At 46.3% G+C, this 17502-nt stretch overlaps 1 protein-coding gene across 3 annotated transcripts in view; it reads left to right on the forward strand.

Annotated features, from left to right (window-relative positions):
• The first annotated feature begins 3047 nt into the window (after positions 1–3047).
• The window catches only part of LOC139531819 (collagen alpha-1(XV) chain-like), a 93699-nt gene continuing 79244 nt past the window's right edge, over positions 3048–17502 (forward strand). The window contains exons 1-2 of one of the 3 annotated variants that reach the window (XM_071328688.1): positions 3048–3468; positions 3561–3640. In XM_071328688.1, coding sequence (XP_071184789.1) covers positions 3458–3468; positions 3561–3640 — 91 coding nt within the window. In that variant the 5' untranslated portion in view covers positions 3048–3457. The remainder of the gene's footprint in view (positions 3469–3560; positions 3641–17502) is intronic. The other 2 variants (XM_071328690.1, XM_071328689.1) reach the window with 2 other exon arrangements.

A 17502-nucleotide genomic window follows, 5' to 3' on the forward strand; every position in this document is an offset into this window, starting at 1 on the left:
CCTGTTTGAACTCGTTACCTGTATAAAAGACACCTGTCCACACACTCAATCAAACAGACTCCAACCTCTCCACAATGGCCAAGACCAGAGAGCTGTGTAAGGACATCAGGGATAAATTGTAGACCTGTACAAGGCTGGGATGGGCTACAGGACAATAGGCAAGCAGCTTGGTGAGAAGGCAACAACTGTTGGCACAATTATTAGAAAATGGAAGAAGTTCAAGATGACGGTCAATCACCCTCGGTCTGGGGCTCCATGCAAGATCTCACCTCGTGGGGCATCAATGATCATGAGGAATGTGAGGGATCAGCCCAGAACTACACGGCAGGACCTGGTCAATGACCTGAAGAGAGCTGGGACCACAGTCTCAAAGAAAACCATTAGTAACACACTACGCCGTCATGGATTAAAATCCTGCAGCGCACGCAAGGTCCCCCTGCTCAAGCCAGCGCATGTCCAGGCCCGTCTGAAGTTTGCCAATGACCATCTGGATGATCCAGAGGAGGAATGGGAGAAGGTCATGTGGTCTGATGAGACAAAAATAGAGCTTTTTGCTCTAAACTCCACTCGCCGTGTTTGGAATAATAGAAGGATGAGTACAACCCCAAGAACACCATCCCAACCGTGAAGCATGGAGGTGGAAACATCATTCTTTGGGGATGCTTTTCTGCAAAGGGGACAGGACGACTGCACCGTATTGAGGGGAGGATGGATGGGGCCATGTATCGCGAGATCTTGACCAACAACCTCCTTCCCTCAGTAAGAGCATTGAAGATGGGTCGTGGCTGGGTCTTCCAGCATGACAACGACCCGAAACACACAGCCAGGGCAACTAAGGAGTGGCTCCGTAAGAAGCATCTCAAGGTCCTGGAGTGGCCTAGCCAGTCTCCAGACCTGAACCCAATAGAAAATCTTTGGAGGGAGCCGAAAGTCCGTATTGCCCAGCGACAGCCCCGAAACCTGAAGGATCTGGAGAAGGTCTGTATGGAGGAGTGGGCCAAAATCCCTGCTGCAGTGTGTGCAAACCTGGTCAAGAACTACAGGAAACGTATGATCTCTGTAATTGCAAACTAAGGTTTCTGTACCAAATATTCAGTTCTGCTTTTCTGATGTATCAAATACTTATGTCATGCAATAAAATGCAAATTAATTACTTAAAAATCATACAATGTGATTTTCTGGATTTTTGTTTTAGATTCCTTCTCTCACAGTTGAAGTGTACCTATGATAAAAATTACAGACCTCTACATGCTTTGTAAGTAGGAAAACCTGCAAAATCGTCAGTGTATCAAATACTTGTTCTCCCCACTGTATCTGTGCCTGATATTTTCTCATTTCAAGGCCAGGCAAGAGCCATTTAAAACAGGAAAAAGGTAGGACAGAGAGATCACTCTTTAATCTAGAGAGAGGGAACTTGGTGTGTGCATTCATTTGAATCTGGGATAGGTAGCAATACACAGTCAGGACCAAAATGATAGGCACCCTTGATAAAGATGAGAAAAATACTGTATTATTGTCACGTTGGTGGCATCGGACGGCTAACACGCTCCTCAGGGCGACTGTCTTGCCTCTCCAGCCAAACCAACAGCTCTCTCTCATCACTCTCCTCAACCACTCCTCGCTCAATCTGTCCCAATATTCCTCCTCGGTCTCTGACTCACCCCGCAGCGTCGTCGACCACCCCGTCGCCGACCACCCCAAAAAATTGGGCTGTCTTTTGGGCCTGCGTCGTGGCCGCGAACCCTGGCGTCGTCGTTGTCCTTCCCTCACCGCTTGCGTCAAGGCTTTCGTCTCCAGCCATAATTTCCTCCCAAGTCCAGAATGTCTTCTCCTCCTGGGCACGCTGCTTGGTCCTGTTTTGATGGGATATTCTGTCACGTTGTTCGTAATAATGGTCGGACCAAGGCGCAGCGTACGTAGAGTTCCACATTATTTATTAAAGAAAGTGAAACTTTGAAAAAAAAAATATAAAAAATAAAGAATAAACGAACCGTGACAACACTGCAGTGCTAACAGGCAACTAAACATAAACAATATCCCATAACCCACAGGAGGAAAAAATGCTACTTACGTATGATCCCCAATTAGAGACAACGATAGCCAGCTGCCTCTAATTGGGAATCATACCAAAACCCCAACATAGAAAAACAACCTAAAACCCCACATAGAAAATATAAACTAGACTAATCCCCCTAGTCACGCCCTGACCTACTCTACCATAGAAAATAAAGGCTTTCTATGGTCAGGACGTGACAATTATAATACAAAAATTGAGCTATATTGCATGGAAAAAAAGGAAAGAAATTGTCTTTTATACTAATACAATTGCTTAGAGAAAGGCATTTTGTTAACAAAGACATTTTTCTAAAATCTAAAAAGATAGGGGCCAAGATTATTGGCACCCCTGTTTTCAGTATTCCATCACCCTCCCCTTGCCAGGATAACGACACAGATACTTTTCTAAAATGCTTTATGAGTTTGGAAAACACATTTGGAGGGATCTATGACCATTCCTCCATATAGAATCTTTCCAGATCCTTGATATCCTTCGTCTGTGCTTATGGACTGCTCACTTCAGTTCAAACCACAGGTTTTCAATGGGGTTCAAGTCCAGAGACTGAGATGACCATTGCAAAATGTTGATTTTGTGGTCAAGTAACCATTTCTTTGTGGATTTTGATGTGTGCTTGAGGATATTGTCTTGCTGGAATATCCACTTCTGGCCAAGTGTCAGCCTCCTGGCAGAGGCAACCAGGTTTTTGGCTAAAATGTCCAAGTACTTGATAAAAATCATGATGCCGTTGACCTTAACAAGGGCCCCAGGACCTGTGGAAGCAAAATTATCCTATAACATCAACGATCCACCACCATATTTTACAGTAGATAACATGATAACATGATAACATGATAACATGTATGAGGTACTTTTTTGCACAATCTTCCGTTTTTCAGTGCCCAACCCACCACTGGTGTGCGTGGCCAAAGAGCTTTATCTTCATATCATCTGACCATAGCACCGCCTGGAGTTTGATAAATGACATTGGCACTTGGATTGGAACCAATTTGAGCAAATGTATTAGTATAAAATAATATAATTTACCCTTTTTTTATACAATATACTGTATCTCAGTATTTGTATTATTAATTTTAGACAGCATTTTTGTTATCTTTATCAAGGGTGTCAATCATTTTGGACCAGACTGTATGAGGGCAGAGTTGGATAAAGCAGTGGTCCACGAAGAGCGACTGTGAGGAGTCAGATTTCAGTGTTTGAGGACCGGTTCAGTCTTGGAGGACTAAAGCAGCCTTTGTTTCATTTGCAAATGCGGGCAGTCCAAGTGAGGGGGAGAGCAAGATCTTTTTAAGAGGGAGTGAGTGAGGGATAGAGCGGGCTCCAACTCTTACCACTATCACATTGGAACAAGAGGACTTTTGTGTGGACTTAACAAGATCGAAGATGACTTCACGGTAAATTCGCACATATTTTACGCGCATTGAAAGTGTTTTGACAAACCGAGAATTGAACTCAGCTAAATTATTCACTTTTCCCCCTCTATCAGCAGCCTCTCCCTGTGGTCCTTTGGAATACATCTCGCCTTGTGGTACTGCCAACTGTCGACTGCATATCAGCTTCTGGACGGTATGTGACGCTCATCATTTTCCCCCCTGTTCTCTCTCATTTGGATGAACTGGTTTAGTATTGTGAGAAAGTATTAAGCACAACTATCGCAAATATGCATCCATTCATTCGTGCATGCATTGCTTAATAGTTAGATGAAATCACATAGTCTGTGCGAGTTTAGCTAAAGGATTTTGTGATAATGCACATCATATTCTAAAATTCCTTGGTGCAATCGCCTTTGCGTAAAGTTCCACTTTTTAGGACACCGGTGCTGTGCAAGTATTATAGCGTTATGAAAGTGAGTGATGGGTCAGTAAATCCTGTCCTTGTTTTTAACTTGACAATACTTTTTTTTACATTTCAGACTGATGCTTAAAACCTATTGAGTTGGTTGCGTCTTGTGGTTGTAAATACACAGCGCATGTCTTTGACAGCATCGACAACCAAGTGTTAAACCAATCAGTCATTATTCTTTGGCTAACGTGTCATTCTAGCAACGCTCTGTCTATCTCATAACTGTACAGTGCGACACGTTTTTTTACGTGGAATCAGAACATGTCCACATAAATTTGGAAAGCTGAAGATGTGATGATGTAGCGTATCCACGGCTCATTTTCTTGTGGCTGGTTGTGTGGCTTGCTGTGCGCTCTGTCTACGGTGTCTGCGAAGACTTTCAATGATCTGTCACCGACTGCTCCGTGACTAATGGTAAAAAGTAATACAAGATGTGCGCGACTCAGCAGGCATTGACTGTGATAGCAATGGACACTGAAAGGAATTGCCACAGATCAAGGACGCAGACATTAGATGGCTGTGTCTGGAAGATGAAGAACACAGGCTACCTGCTGTATCAGTAGCCAACCATGTAATTGAGTTGGAACAGTAGATGAAGTGTTGTATCACTAGGAATACATTTCCCGCATATAACCATCCAGTAGACCTCATTGGATGTTAGCTAGATAGTTAAGACATTTTACAGGACAGTTGGGACTGATTATGGGCCCAGGCCAAAGAAAAAGGATACACTTTCAAGGGGAAGGTGTGTATGTGTTTGTGATTTCGTGAATGTGTCTCTAATGACACGTCCCTGACATGGCTTCAACTTCAACTCAAGGTCAATGCCTAGGTTGATATTAGGCTTCTTCATTTCATTAGGGTTAGCGGTAGCCTATATACGGCTCCGTCTGATAAATTACCTGTGTAGTGACTGACCGATAATTACTGTCTCTCCTCTTCAATAGAATGGCACGCAGATTGCCATTTTGACAAGCTCTGGAGATCATAAAATCACCATTATGAGATGACCTCACAAAAAGCACCTTTGTTTTCGCTAGCCCCATAAAATAATTATGGGCTGCCAAGTCATTGTAATGTGGCCCCGGGAGCTTAATTGTTGAGCTCATTCCTTCTGAGTTAGAGTCACTTGGCTCTTACAAGAACAAAAATCTATATGAGCAAGCTGTCTCTAATTTTCTATGGAAAATAACTCTGAAGTATGATGACTTGTGACTGAGGGGAATGTGGAGCTGGGGAAAACTGGTGATTCTACAGCCTTGACAGTTTCCTCGACTGTATTTCCTGTCAGCTGTTTGTGGATGTGCCATATTTATAAACTTCTCAAAGATGATTCACTTTTTTGGAGAAAAAAAATATTCAGTGTGTGCTGCTTTTGCCAGCGGAGGCCATTAGGGAGAAATATTTCCAGGCACATGTAGGCTATGCAGTAAATACTCTAAAAAACAAAGCCGTCGCCTAGTAACGTCCCATCTCATGTATTTGTTGAAATCGAGCTGATATTATACATTTTGGGGTTTTGTGCTGTATCCTTCCGCTTAGATCAGGGGTGCCAAAATCATTCCACGGAGGGCCTAGTGTCTGTATTTAATATATATATATTTTACTAATTAGTGACCCTAATTTATCAATTAAGTACAAGGGAGGAGCGAAAACCCGCACACACTCGGCCCTCGGTGGAATGAGTTTGACACGTGCCTTAGATACTTTTTACCCTTTCTTGTTCCTTAAAGTCAAGTCGAATGAAGTCAAAATGAATTCGTAACATGCACCAAATACAACGGGTGTAGACTTTACCATGAAATGCTTGCATGGAGAAAAAAAATATATATATATATATATATATATATTTTTTTTCACCTTTATTTAACCAGGTAGGCAAGTTGAGAACAAGTTCTCATTTACAATTGCGACCTGGCCAAGATAAAGCAAAGCAGTTCGACACATACAACACAGAGTTACACATGGAGTAAAACAAACATACAGTCAATAATACAGTAGAAAAATAAGTCTATATACAATGTGAGCAAATGAGGTGAGATAAGGGAGGTAAAGGCAAAAAAAGGCCATGGTGGCGAAGTAAATACAATATAGCAAGTAAAACACTGGAATGGTAGATTTGGAGTAAACATGGAGTAAACAATACACAAGCCAATAACACAATAAACAAGTCAATGACACAGTAGAAAAAAGAAAGTCTATATACAGTGTGTGCAAAAGGCATGAGGAGGTAGGCAATAAATAGGCCATAGGAGCGATTTGCAGTGGAAGAATGTGCAAAGTAGAAGTAGAAATAATGGGGTGCAAAGGAGCTAAATAAATAAATACAGTAGGGGAAGAGGTAGTTGTTTGGGCTAAATTATAGATGGGCTATGTACAGGTGCAGAAATATGTGAGCTGCTCTGACAGCTGGTGCTTAAAGCTAGTGAGGGAGATAAGTGTTTCCAGTTTCAGAGATTTTTGTAGTTCGTTCCAGTCATTGGCAGCAGAGAACTGGAAGGAGAGGCAGCCAAAGGAGGAATTGGCTTTGGGGGTGACCAGAGAGCTATACCTGCTGGAGCGTGTGCTACAGCGTCTGGAGGGTTGTTAACACAGTGTCCAAAGAAGGGCCAGAAGTATACAGAATGGTGTCGTCTGCGTAAAGGTGGATCAGAGACTCACCAGCAGCAAGAGTGACATCATTGATGTATACAGAGAAGAGAATCGGCCCAAGAATTGAACCATGTGGAACCATAGAGACCGCCAGAGGCCCGGACAACAGGCCCTCCGATTTGACACACTGAACTCTATCAGAGAAGTAGTTGGCGAACCAGACGAGGCAATCATTTGAGAAACCAAGGCTATTGAGTCTGCCGATGAGGATGTGGTGATTGACAGAGTCGAAAGCCTTGGCCAGGTCAATGAATACGGCTGCACAGTATTGTTTCTTATCGATGGCGGTTAAGATATCGTTTAGGACCTTGAGCGTGGCTGAGGTGCACCCATGACCAGCTCTGAAACCAGACTGCATAGCGGAGAGGGTGCGGTGGGGTTCGAAATGGTCGGTAATCTGTTTGTTGACTTGGCTTTCGAAGACCTTAGAAAGGCAGGGTAGGATAGAAATAGGTCTGTAGCAATTTGGGTCAAGAGTGTCCCCCCCTTTGAAGAGGGGGATGACCGCAGCTGCTTTCCAATCTTTGGGAATCTCAGTCGACACGAAAGAGAGGTTGAACAGGCTAGTAATAGGGGTTGCAACAATATCGGCAGATCATTTTAGAAAGAAAGGGTCCAGATTGTCTAGCCCGGCTGATTTGTAGGGGTCCAGATTTTCAGCTCTTTCAGAACATCAGCTGACTGGATTTGGGAGAAGGAGAAATGGGGAAGGCTTGGGCGAGTTGCTGTGGGGGGTGCAGTGCTGTTGACCGGTGTAGGGGTAGCCAGGTGGAAAGCATGGCCAGCCGTAGAAAAATGCTTATTGAAATTCTCAATTACAGTGGATTTATCGGTGGTGACAGAGTTTCCTATCCTCAGTGCAGTGGGTAGCTGGGAGGAGGTGCTCTTATTCTCAATGGACTTTACACTGTTCCAGAACTTTTTTGAGTTTGTGTTGCAGGAAGCAAATTTCTGCTTGAGAAAGCTAGCCTTGGCTTTTCTAACTGCCTGTGTATATTGGTTTCTAACTTCCCTGAAAAGTTGCATTTCACGGGGGCTGTTTGATGCTAATGCAGAACGCCACAGGATGTTTTTGTGTTGGTTAAGGGCAGTCAGGTCTGGAGAGAACCAAGGGCTATATCTGTTCCTGGTTCTAAATGTATTGAATGGGGCATTCTTATTTAAGATGATGAGGAAGGTTGGGGTCACGGCGATTCAGACAGCTAGCCGGGCCATGGGTAGCAAGCTGGTACGAGATGGAGGTCTGTTTTTAGCCACCTCGTGCGTTTCCGTGGTTAGATTAGTGGGGTTCCGTGTGGTAGAGGGGAGCAATCCAATTGGCAAAATAGTTATAGTTATAGTGGCCCAAGAAAATTGTCCGATAGACCTATTCAGATAGCAGCCGATAAGACAGCTAACGATTAGCGGGCCGCAGATGGGCGTTCAGGTTAAGTCGCGACGGAGGGGCCAGTTGGATAACTCCCTCGGGCAGATAACGTCGGTAGTCCAGTCGTGAAGGCCCGGCTGGGCTCCGCATCAGCAGTAAAACGGGTCCAGATAGGTGATTGTAGCCCAGGAGTGGCTGATGGAACTCTTCAGCTGGCTAGCTCCGGAATAATTGATGTTTGCCCCGGGACCGACGTTAGCCAATAGTCACTTGGATAGCAGGTAGCTAGCTGCAAGTTCCAGGTGTAAATGTCCAGAGCTTGCGGTAGAAATCCGGGGATATGGAGAGAAAATAGGTCCGGTATGCTCTGGTCTGAGTCGCGTTGTACAAAACTGGCGATAGCTTTTCGAGCTAAAGGATAGCTGATAACCGCCAACCGTGGTTAGCTGAATACTAACGTTAGCCAGTGAACTGGCTAGCTTCTGGCTAACTTCTGGCTAGCTTCTGTTGTGGATTTCAGATTTGAGGTGAATAATATTTTTTTTTAAATTGGTGAGTGTTTTGAAGGTGAGTTTTTAGAAAAAAATATATAAAAAGATATGCAAAGAAAATATGTAAATATATATATACACGGGACAAGACGAGGACAAAGTACGTCTGACTGCTATGCCATCTTGGAAATTAAGAGAGGAATAAAATACACAATAATTAAACTATGTGTCCTTGTATGCTTTATATCAGTGACAGGGACTAGCCCTAATGGTTTTCTTATCAGCCTAGTCCTGGACAAATACCTGGTTTAAGTGTGTGTCAACGTAATGAGCTCTTACACATACCAGGAGAGTTTACTTTATGAGGTATTGTCATAGATAATTAAATTGTTTTTCTTTTGGAAACATCATAAAATTAGTTTGTGGGAATTCACTCATGGTGATTTGTTGCTTTTAATGCCTGGTAATGTGGAATTTATCTGCCGGCAGGCACAATGCACCATTCCAGCCTTTGTGTGCTACCCCCAGTCTAAATGCATGTTCAAGTGTTTCCAATTCAGATAAAGGTTGAAGACTGCTGCCTCTTAAACGTAAATGTGTTAATAATGTCCTAATGATCAATTCTGCAATAGACTAACTAGAGCGTCAACATTCACCACTTGAAGGTATTATGTGGAATTTCATCAACATTGGAGCAAGGACCGTAAAATGTTAGATGCTTAGGCCTACAGCACATGTGGAGACAGTCTACTCATGTTAATGGTTTATTAGTTAGGGAAGGGGGGTGGAATTTGGCAGCCTGATCAGTGTTGGCACCTTCCACACATGCATAATATTCCCTTAATGATGTTCATGGGACTATTGTAAATGAATATCTGAGACACAGAGACAGGAAAAAGACCTTCAGCTGTTCAAAAGAGGAGCACAGTGATGCATCTCCAAACAGTAATATAATAATGGAGTTTAGCGGAGGCCTTTATCCAAAGCTTGCATACATTTTAAATATGGGTTGTCCTGGGAATCCAACCCACTATCCAGGCACTGCAAGCGCCTTATCTACGAACTGAGCTACAGAGGACGACAGTGCTGACGTAACTATTTTCCTGTGACCTAGTCTGTAATGTAGCCTACATACTTTGTCTAAGAGATAACCATTGGAGTAGATAACCATTGGAGTAGTCGTTGGAGGAAAGAAGTAATCCCATGTGTTTCACTAATGCCCCTAATGATGATGATGATGATGCGGTGGCGTAATTACACTTGTTATGGTTTTCAGTCGCGGCTCCTGCCCTCGGTTGACCCGGGCCTGACAGTAACGTACTGTATAGGCGAGAGCTGGGAATTATTCAATACTGACATGCTTATGCCATGTGGGGACCACCAACTGAGGGTCTATTTATGGGAACAGCACAGTATGCTTCCTAAAGAAATGTCAACGTCTGTACTGTGTCTCAGGATACTACACTACACAGATCTACTAGACAGATAAGAGGATACTATATATCACTCGGAAGCATGGCTGTGTGTGTGTGTGTGCTTGTGTGTGTGTGTGTGTGTGTGTGTGTGGTTGTGTGTCTGTCTGAATGCTCTTAATTCTGGACCAGTCCCATGGAGCTTTGAGCCAGAGAGGGGCTTGCATAGTTTGAGTTTCTCCCCCCGGGGCTGCTTCCATGTCGGTCTAACAGAGAGAGAGAGAGAGGGTGGCCTCCTGCCAGGCTGCTGAGTTTAGCTGTAATGAAGGATGACTGAGTGGCAGCTCTGTCTTGGTTGTGGGGGCAGCAGGCTCAGACGTACAGTAGCAGGGCAGACTGCATCACCCCTCACAGTGGCATGACCAATAATGAATGTCAACAGACTCAACACCTCAGTGAAGAGAACTGCACTGACATGACATGTGTTGCCCTATAGTTGTTCACCCCAAAATCAAAGTTTCATGCCTCAAAAGTGGTCCAAAGTGGAGTTGAGTTCCTACTAGCGAGCTTTACATTTTTGGGGGGGGATTATATATTTTATTTGATCACAAGATCATGCAAAGATACAATCATTGATATTTATGCATAAGAACAGCTTCAACAACAAACACAAATATATATCAACAATGTACAATATTAACAGAAATACAGTCGTTAGATGCTAACGGATTTGTGTTCCAAAATGGCTTAGCATACGAGAAAGGGAAAATACAAAAACAGGATAGTCACTTATGGCAGAGCATTAGTATCTGAAATACCACAAATAGATAGTGATATTGTTCTTTTTTACACCATGTGTCCAAACTCCCTCCCACCCGCCCTCCCGCTCCATCCACCCCGATGTTCCTCAATGATATTGTGGTTCATGTCATATATATATAAACTCAGTCAAAAAATAAACGTCCTCTCACTGTCAACTGTGTTTGTTTTCAGCAAAGTGTAAATATTTGTATGAACATAACAAGATTCAGCTACTGAGACATAAACTGAACAAGTTCCACAGACATGTGACTAACAGAAATTGAATATGTCCCTGATCAAAGGGGGGGTCAAAATCAAAAGTAACAGTCAGTATCTGGTGTGGCCACCAGGTGCATTAAGTACTGCAGTGCATCTCCTCCTCATGGACTGCACCAGATTTGCCAGTTCTTGCTGTGAGATGTTACCCTGGTGGCTGGTGGCATTGTCATGCTAGAGGGTCATGTCAGGATGAGCCTGCAGGAAGGGTACCACATGAGGGAGGAGGATGTCTTCCCTGTAAACACAGTGTTGAGATTGCCTGCAATGACAACAAGCTCAGTCCGATGATGCTGTGACACACCGACCGAGACCATGACGGACCCTCCACCTCCAAATCGATCCCGTTCCAGAGTACAGGACTGAGTGTAACGCTCATTCCTTCGACGATCAACACGATTCCGACCATCACCCCTGGTGAGACAAAACCGCGACTCGTCAGTGAAGAGCACTTTTTGCCAGTCCTGTCTGTTCCAGCGACGGTGGGTTTGTGCCCATAGGCGAAGTTGTTGCCGGTCATGTCTGGTGAAGACCTGCCTTACAACAAACCTGTTATGCTGGTGAATGAGGACCCAAAAGCGACGTAATAGTAACAGAGTCTTTATTCCAGTATTAAACAAATAATGATTCTCCTGGAATTATCAATGGTCAATCCAAAACAGGAAACTGAAATCCTCTCGTCAATAGAGAGGAACGACTGGAGACGCGACCACAGACTGCAGGTCGCTTCAGGAAGGCACTGGCCGTAGCTGACATAGACACCTGCTCACACGCAGCATCTGAAGAAGGCAAAGAACACGACAGGGCGGAACAAGGACACAGGAACAGCAAACATCAAACAAGAATCCGACCAGGCAGAAGCGGAAAACAGAGGGAGAAATAGGGACTCTAATCAGAGGGCAAAATAGGGGACAGGTGTGAAAGAGTAAATGAGGTCGTTAGGAGAATGAGAAACAGCTGGGAGCAGGAACGGAACGATAGAGAGAGAGAGCGGGAGAGGGAGAGAGGCAGGAGGAGAGAGAGAGAGAGAAAGAGGGAAAGAACCTAATAAGACCAGCAGAGGGAAGCACAGGGACAAGACATGATCAAAGACAAAACATGACAGTACCCCCCCACTCACCGAGCGCCTCCTGGCGCACTCGAGGAGGAACCCTGGCGGCAACGAAGGAAATCATCAATCAACGAACGGTCCAGCACGTCCCGAGATGGAACCCAACTCCTCTCCTCAGGACCGTAACCCTCCCAATCCACTAAGTACTGGTGACCACGTCCCCGAGAACGCATGTCCATGATCCTTCGTACCTTGTAAATAGGAGCGCCCTCGACAAGGACGGGGGGGGGGGAGGGAAGACGAACGGGGGCGCGAAGAAAAGGCTTGACACAAGAGACATGGAAGACAGGGTGGACGCGACGAAGATGTCGCGGAAGAAGCAGTCGCACAGCGACAGGATTGACGACCTGAGAGACACGGAACGGACCAATGAACCGCGGAGTCAACTTGCGAGAAGCTGTCGTAAGGGGAAGGTTACGAGTGGAAAGCCACACTCTCTGACCGCGACAATACCTAGGACTCTTAATCCTACGTTTATTGGCGGCTCTCACAGTCTGCGCCCTGTAACGGCAAAGTGCAGACCTGACCCTCCTCCAGGTGCGCTCACAACGTTGGACAAAAGCCTGAGCGGAGGGAACGCTGGACTCGGCGAGCTGGGACGAGAACAGAGGAGGCTGGTAACCAAGACTACTCTGAAACGGAGATAGCCCGGTAGCAGACGAAGGAAGCGAGTTGTGAGCGTACTCAGCCCAGGGGAGCTGTTCTGCCCAAGACGCAGGGTTTCGAAACGAAAGGCTGCATAATATGCGACCAATCGACTGATTGGCCCTTTCTGCTTGACCGTTAGACTGGGGATGAAACCCGGAAGAGAGACTGACGGAAGCACCAATCAAACGACAGAACTCCCTCCAAAACTGTGACGTGAATTGCGGACCTCTGTCTGAAATGGCGTCTAACGGGAGGCCATGAATTCTGAACACATTCTCAATGATGATTTGTGCCGTCTCCTTAGCGGAAGGAAGCTTAGCGAGGGGAATGAAATGTGCCGCCTTAGAGAACCTATCGATAACCGTAAGAATCACAGTCTTCCCCGCAGACGAAGGCAGACCGGTAATAAAGTCTAAGGCGATGTGAGACCATGGTCGAGAAGGAATGGGAAGCGGTCTGAGACGACCGGCAGGAGGAGAGTTACCTGACTTAGTCTGCGCGCAGTCCGAACAAGCAGCCACAAAACGGCGCGTGTCCCGCTCCTGAGTAGGCCACCAAAACCGCTGGCGAATAGAAGCAAGCGTACCCCGAACGCCGGGGTGGCCAGCTAACTTGGCAGAATGAGCCCACTGAAGAACAGCCAGACGAGTAGAGACAGGAACGAACAGAAGGTTACTAGGACAAGCGCGCGGCGACGCAGTGTGAGTGAGTGCTTGCTTTACCTGTCTCTCAATTCCCCAGACAGTCAACCCGACAACACGCCCTTCAGGGAGAATCCCCTCGGGGTCGGTAGAAGCCACAGGAGAACTAAAGAGACGGGATAAGGCATCAGGCTTGGTGTTCTTATTTCCCGGGCGATAGGAAATCACGAACTCGAAACGAGCGAAAAACAACGCCCAACGAGCTTGACGTGCATTAAGTCGTTTGGCAGAACGGATGTACTCAAGGTTCTTATGGTCAGTCCAAACGACAAAAGGGACGGTCGCCCCCTCCAACCACTGTCGCCATTCGCCTATGGCTAAGCGGATGGCGAGCAGTTCGCGGTTACCCACATCATAGTTGCGTTCCGATGGCGACAGGCGATGAGAAAAGTAAGCGCAAGGATGGACCTTATCGTCAGACTGGAAGCGCTGGGACAGAATGGCTCCCACGCCCACCTCTGAAGCGTCAACCTCGACAATGAATTGTTTAGTGACGTCAGGAGTAACAAGGATAGGGGCGGATGTAAAACGCTTCTTGAGGAGATCAAAAGCTCCCTGGGCGGAACCGGACCACTTAAAGCAAGTCTTGACAGAAGTCAGAGCTGTGAGAGGAGCAGCCACTTGACCGAAATTACGAATGAAACGCCGATAGAAATTAGCGAAACCGAGAAAGCGCTGTAACTCGACACGTGACTTAGGAACGGGCCAATCGCTGACAGCCTGGACCTTAGCGGGATCCATCTGAATGCCTTCAGCGGAAATAACAGAACCGAGAAATGTGACAGAGGAGACATGAAAGGCGCACTTCTCAGCCTTCACGTAGAGACAATTCTCCAAAAGGCGCTGGAGTACACGTCGAACGTGCTGAACATGAATCTCGAGTGACGGTGAAAAAATCAGGATATCGTCAAGGTAAACGAAAACAAAGATGTTCAGCATGTCTCTCAGTACATCATTAACTAATGCCTGAAAGACAGCTGGAGCATTAGCGAGACCGAACGGCAGAACCCGGTATTCAAAATGCCCTAACGGAGTGTTAAACGCCGTTTTCCACTCGTCCCCCTCTCTGATGCGTACGAGATGGTAAGCGTTACGAAGGTCCAACTTAGTAAAGAACCTGGCTCCCTGCAGAATCTCGAAGGCTGACGACATAAGGGGAAGCGGATAACGATTCTTAACCGTTATGTCATTCAGCCCTCGATAATCCACGCAGGGGCGCAGAGTACCGTCCTTCTTCTTAACAAAGAAAAACCCCGCTCCGGCGGGAGAGGAAGAAGGCACCACGGTACCGGCGTCGAGAGAAACAGACAGATAATCCTCGAGAGCCTTACGTTCGGGAGCCGACAGAGAGTATAGTCTACCCCGAGGGGGAGTGGTCCCCGGAAGGAGATCAATACAACAATCATACGACCGGTGAGGAGGAAGAGAGTTGGCTCTGGACCGACTGAAGACCGTGCGTAGATCATGATATTCCTCCGGCACTCCTGTCAAATCACCAGGTTCCTCCTGAGTAGAGGGGACAGAAGAAACAGGAGGGATAGCAGACATTAAACACTTCACATGACAAGAAACGTTCCAGGATAGGATAGAATTACTAGACCAATTAATAGAAGGATTATGACATACTAGCCAGGGATGACCCAAAACAACAGGTGTAAAAGGTGAACGAAAAATCAAAAAGGAAATGGTCTCACTGTGGTTACCAGATACTGTGAGGGTTAAAGGTAGTGTCTCACATCTGATACTGGGGAGAGGACTACCATCTAAGGCGAACATGGGCGTGGGCTTCCCTAACTGTCTGAGAGGAATGTCATGTTTCCGAGCCCATGCTTCGTCCATAAAACAACCCTCAGCCCCAGAGTCTATCAAGGCACTGCAGGAAGCAGCCGAACCGGTCCAGCGTAGATGGACCGACAAGGTAGTACAGGATCTTGATGGAGAGACCTGAGTAGTAGCGCTCACCAGTAGCCCTCCGCTTACTGATGAGCTCTGGCCCTTTACTGGACATGACATGACAAAATGTCCAGCAGAACCGCAATAGAGGCAAAGGCGGTTGGTGATTCTCCGTTCCCTCTCCTTAGTCGAGATGCGAATACCTCCCAGCTGCATGGGCTCAGTCTCTGAGCCGATGGGAGGAGATGGTTGAGATGCGGAGAGGGGAAACACCGTTAACGCGAGCTCTCCTCCACGAGCTCGGTGACGAAGATCTACCCGTCGTTCTATGCGGATGGCGAGTGCAATCAAAGAGTCCACGCTGGAAGGAACCTCCCGGGAGAGAATCTCATCCTTAACCTCAGCGTGGAGTCCCTCCAGAAAACGAGCGAGCAACGCCGGCTCGTTCCAGTCACTGGATGCAGCAAGAGTGCGAAACTCTATAGAGTAATCCGTTATGGATCGATCACCTTGACATAGGGAAGCCAGGGCCCTGGAAGCCTCCTTCCCAAAAACTGAACGATCAAAAACCCGTATCATCTCCTCCTTAAAGTTCTGATAAACGTTAGAACTCTCAGCCCTTGCCTCCCAGATAGCTGTGCCCCACTCCCGAGCCCGACCAGTAAGGAGTGATATGACGTAAGCGATCCGAGCTCTCTCTCCTGAGTATGTGTTGGGCTGGAGAGAGAACACAATATCACACTGGGTGAGAAAGGAGCGACACTCAGTGGGCTGCCCAGAGTAACATGGTGGGTTATTAACCCTAGGCTCCGGAGACTCGGAAGACCAGGAAGTAGCTGGTGGCACGAGACGAAGACTCTGAAACTGTCCTGAGAGATCGGAGACATGAGCGGCCAGGGTCTCAACGGCATGACGAGCAGCAGACAATTCCTGCTCGTGTCTGCCGAGCATTGCTCCCTGGATCTCGACGGCAGTGTTGCGAGAATCCGTAGTCGCTGGGTCCATTCTTGGTCGGATTCTTCTGTTATGCTGATGAATGAGGACCCAAAAGCGACGTAATAGTAACAGAGTCTTTATTCCAGTATTAAACAAATAATGATTCTCCTGGAATTATCAATGGTCAATCCAAAACAGGAAACTGAAATCCTCTCGTCAATAGAGAGGAACGACTGGAGACGCGACCACAGACTGCAGGTCGCTTCAGGAAGGCACTGGCCGTAGCTGACATAGACACCTGCTCACACGCAGCATCTGAAGAAGGCAAAGAACACGACAGGGCGGAACAAGGACACAGGAACAGCAAACATCAAACAAGAATCCGACCAGGCAGAAGCGGAAAACAGAGGGAGAAATAGGGACTCTAATCAGAGGGCAAAATAGGGGACAGGTGTGAAAGAGTAAATGAGGTCGTTAGGAGAATGAGAAACAGCTGGGAGCAGGAACGGAACGATAGAGAGAGAGAGCGGGAGAGGGAGAGAGGCAGGAGGAGAGAGAGAGAGAGAAAGAGGGAAAGAACCTAATAAGACCAGCAGAGGGAAGCACAGGGACAAGACATGATCAAAGACAAAACATGACAAAACCTACATGCCCTCAGTCCAGCCTCTCTCAGCCTATTGCGGACAGTCTGAGCACTGATGGGGGATTGTGCGTTCCTGGTGTAACTCGACGATCAGCTGTCCGTTCTGTCTCCCTGTTGCGCTGTCTTAGGCATCTCACAGTACGGACATTGCAATTCATTGCCCTGGCCACATCGGCAGTCCTCATGCTTCCTTGCAGCATGCCTAAGGCACGTTCACGCAGATGAGCATGGACCCCGGGCATCTTTCTTTTGGTGTTTTTCAGAGTCCGTAGAAAGGCCTCTTTAGTGTCCTAAGTTTTCATAACTGTGACCATAATTGCCTACCGTCTGTAAGCTGTTAGTGTCTTAACGACTGTTCCACAGGTGCATGTTCATTAATTGTTTATGGTTCATTGAACAGGCATGGGAAACAGTGTTTAAACCCTTTACAATGAAGATCTGTGAAGTTATTTGGATTTTTTTGAATTATCTTTGAAAGACAGTGTTATGTTTGTCGATGGAAGTATCGGACCAAGGTGCAGCGTGGTAGGCGTACATTCTAATTTATTAAATGAACACCGAAAAACAACAAATACAAAACGAAACGTAACGTCTAGTAGGGCTAAACAGCACAGTACCAAAAACAAGATCCCACAAACTACAGGTGGAAAAAGGCT

Source organism: Salvelinus alpinus, chromosome 10 (assembly GCF_045679555.1).
Source record: "Salvelinus alpinus chromosome 10, SLU_Salpinus.1, whole genome shotgun sequence".
Classification (NCBI taxonomy): Eukaryota; Metazoa; Chordata; class Actinopteri; order Salmoniformes; family Salmonidae; genus Salvelinus; species Salvelinus alpinus.